Genomic DNA, 3,772 nt, shown 5'->3' with positions numbered 1-3,772 from the left:
CACTAATTAAAAACATTTAAGTATGAAAATTATTTTCCACTAGTTGTGATTTTTATTGAAAAATAATTTAAAAGTGGAAATAATAGTCTTGTTAAGTTGGTGAGTTTCAGAAATTCGCTAAAAGTTGAAAGTGAAGTTAATAAATTGATTCTTTCCTATGGTGAAATTTTCGAGTTGTGTGTTAGTGAGTTTGCGCCGACATTGATAATATCGTTGTCGCACAGGGCGGCCATTTTGTCAATGATCGGGAATCCATTGATGGGTTAAACTAGTCTCTGCATTAATTAGGAATAACGTTGTCGCACAGGCGGCCATCTTGTTAATGACCGAGCAGCTAGGATGAAGTTAGTGAAGTTTTTTAAAACGAAAACTCTATGAGAAAGAATTCAATATAGTTGTGCTGTTGAAAATTTATATAATTATGGTGATAATTTTTGAATTGAATTGCTCTTGAAGTGTGTTAATTAATTTCATTTAATGGGGTGGTTATATATAAAAAAAATTGTTGAAATTGTATATTCTACATAAAGTTGTTTGTTGAAATCGCTGAAAATTTAAAAATTTATTGGTTTTAGCTGGTTTGATAATTATCTTTGGAAAAATGTCTGATAGAGAAGCTTTGGTGAGGTCACGAGGTGGTTACAAGGGTGTAATCACCAAATGGACAAATAGGATAGACTCTGCTATTGCTGCAGGTAATGTCAATACATTGTCTTCAATTAAGGATTTAATTATGAAACAAATGAAGACTGTGCACGACTTGAATGAAAAGATATTAGCCTTAACCACTGAAGAAGAGCGAATGAAAGAGGTGGAAGAGCAAGCAAAATATGAAGTAGTAGTTGGTGAACATTGGTATAAGTTGAGCAATGCCATCACAGCGATATCAGGAAGCGGTTCTTCTGCAAATCCTCCGACCACACATAAGACTAATGTTAGATTGCCAAAATTGGATCTCCCACATTTCACTGGAGATGTGTTGGAGTGGAATTCCTTTTGGGAATTATACAATGTGTCGGTACACCAGCGAGGGGATTTAGAACTAATACAGAAATTCTCATATCTGCAAAGTTTGCTCACAGCAGATGCTCTAAAACTGATTTCAGGATTTAAGTTGGAAGCTGCGAATTATTCACAAGCTATATCTCTTCTCCGAACCACATATGGGAAAAAGGATGAGATCAAACGAGTTCTACTAAGAAAATTTCTAGAAATGGAGTCTCCATCTCCTGATTCAGAATCATTGCAATCATTCAGAGCAAATTTTGAATGCTCAATCAGATCATTAGAGAGTGAAAACCTGGAGTTAGATGAGCTCTACACTATTTTGCTTCATGGTAAGTTGCCTAAGAGTGTTAGTGAAACTGTAAAACGCAGATGTGGAGATGATTGGCTTGTATTTGACACATTTAAGAAATATCTGGAAGAAGAAATTCACAATCTAAGATCTTTTGTCTCAGCGGATGTAAATAAACCTGGAACTCTATCAACAATATCTACGTTCACAGTGAATCAATCACAATTTGTTAGACCTAAGAGTAAAGGAAATGTGAATAAATTTAGTTCACAACAAACAAGAAAATGTGCGTTGTGTGAAGGCGAACACTGGTGGACACAGTGTAAAACTTATGCCAGTAGGGATAAGAAACTGAGTCGTCTCGGTTTTTTACGATTGTGTTTTATGTGAGCATTGAATAAACACTTTAGTGTATATTGTGAAAAGCAAATTTGTGGAAACGGATGCAGATTAAAACATCATCGTGTATTATGTGATAAACAACAAACCAGCGAACCAAGTAAATCAACAACTAAATCAGCAAGTAAACCTAATAATAATGATGTGCAAGTTGGAACACTTTCCGTAAGTGATCAGGGTCAGAAATCCAAGCAGAGGTCAATTTTACCAACAGCCACAATTGTGTTAAAAGGTAAAGGAAGACATTTGGTACGCCTTCGTGGATTATTGGACACTTGTGCAGAACGAACCTTTATCAGAAGGTCAGCACTTAAGGACGTACAGTATAGATCTAAAGGCACGGAAAAAATTGCCTTAAGGGGTTACTTGACAAGTAAACCTGTGAACGAGTATGACAGAGTTAGTGTTTCCATACCTTATAAGGGTAGATTGATTATTATGGATTGTATTGTGGTAGATGAGTTACCAGAGTATACTAAGAAATTCAACGTTAAACGAAATTTGAAAACTTTGTGTGAAACCAAAATTTGTCTAGCGGACAAGGATTTCGATCTGCCTGTGGACAAGCAAGCACCCATTGATATATTGGTAGGCGTTGATAATGTCTATAACATATTACACCCCGTATTCAGAAAAGCTGGGAAATTGATATTGTTACCTACCATATTTGGATATGTTGTGACAGGGTCCTGTAATGCCCCTACAGTGCAGGAAACCCAGGTAACTGTGTTAAAGCTAGCAACTAACGAGGAAGTAATTGAAGCTACTCATAAATTTGATAGTGATATAAGGAATGATTTGGATATTTTGTGGAATTTAGATAAAGTAGGCATTGACTGCAATGAATTTTAAGAGCATGATCGAAAGGTTCTAGAAGACTTTGAAAGTACCATTGTATTTTCTGAAATGGAGAAGCAATATGTTGTGGCCTTACCATGGAAGTCTAATAAGTCAAGGCTTCCATCCAATTTTGGCATGGCGTTGGGCTGGGTTAAACAACAATTTGCAAAATTTCAGAAAGATGAAGCCTACCTGAACCACTATCAAAATTTCCTGAAGGATCAGGAGGATAGGGGGTTCATTGAAAGGGTAGATAAAAACAATGTATTTGAAAATTGTCATTATCTAGCACATCATAGTGTACAGAAAGATAGTACCACCACTCCAATCAGAATAGTTTTTGACTGTTCCTGGAGACAAGGTAAAAATGGATTGAGCCTTAACGACTGTCTGTGGACTGGACCACATATTACGACAGATTTGCTCAAAGTCTTATTGCAGTTCAGGACTAACAACTACGCCTGTATTAGTGATATAGTAAAAGCGTTTCTTATGGTGCAATTGAGAGAAGAAGACCGCAATTACACATGTTTTTATGGTTGCAAGACCCAACGGATCCAAATAGCGAATTAATCATATATAGGTTTAGGGTGGTATTGTTTGGTGCTACGTGTTCTCCATTTCTGTTGAATGCCACTATTAAATCACATCTGGCAGCTGTAAGAAAAGATAAGAGTTGTACTGAGATGGTGGATATGATGAGAAGGGGATTATACGTGGAAAAGCTTCAATTTACCTCCAACAGTGAAGATGAATTGATAAATTTATTTTTTGGCGCAAACAAAATATTTGCACAGGCGCACTTGTATTTAAAGGAATGGACTAGTAATGGTGATCTTTTGAATACTGTCGGGGATGCCTATCGCATAAAATCAGAAGAGAAATAAACCTATAAAGTCTTAGGCCTAAATTGGAACATCTCTAATGATGAACTAACAATAACACCTAATCATCTTAAGACCGGTCAAACAAAATGTGAAATTCTAAGTGCAATTGCCCAAATTTATGATCCTTTAGGAATGCTTATCCCTATTACGATACGAGTTAAAATATTCTTACAGGATTCGTGGAAACAGCTGTTGAAATGGGATGATCTACTTTCAGTTCCTTTATTAAAGCAGTGAAATGAGTTGTCCAAAGACTTAGAGAAAAGTCTCAGTATTTCCTTCTCCAGAGGCACTAATCTGGAGAAAACAGATTATCTCCACATTTTCTGTGATGCTAGCATAACAGCTT

The 3,772-nt window shown here is 36.2% G+C and overlaps 2 protein-coding genes across 2 annotated transcripts; both read left to right on the top strand.

Annotated features, from left to right (window-relative positions):
• Positions 1–601: 601 nt before the first annotated feature.
• On the top strand, positions 602–2,548 carry LOC137659238 (uncharacterized). Its single transcript, XM_068394271.1, has 2 exons — positions 602–1,465; positions 1,724–2,548. Exons 1-2 carry the CDS (start codon positions 602–604, stop codon positions 2,546–2,548), a joined length of 1,689 nt encoding a protein of 562 aa, XP_068250372.1.
• Positions 2,549–2,602: 54 nt separating this feature from the next.
• LOC137659236 (uncharacterized) lies at positions 2,603–3,109 on the top strand. The gene has a single exon (XM_068394270.1). It carries the CDS (start codon positions 2,603–2,605, stop codon positions 3,107–3,109), a length of 507 nt encoding a protein of 168 aa, XP_068250371.1.
• Positions 3,110–3,772: the final 663 nt, after the last annotated feature.

Source organism: Palaemon carinicauda, chromosome 19, assembly GCF_036898095.1.
Source record: "Palaemon carinicauda isolate YSFRI2023 chromosome 19, ASM3689809v2, whole genome shotgun sequence".
In the NCBI taxonomy this organism is placed as follows: domain Eukaryota; kingdom Metazoa; phylum Arthropoda; class Malacostraca; order Decapoda; family Palaemonidae; genus Palaemon; species Palaemon carinicauda.
This window is presented reverse-complemented; position numbering and strand designations above follow the sequence as displayed.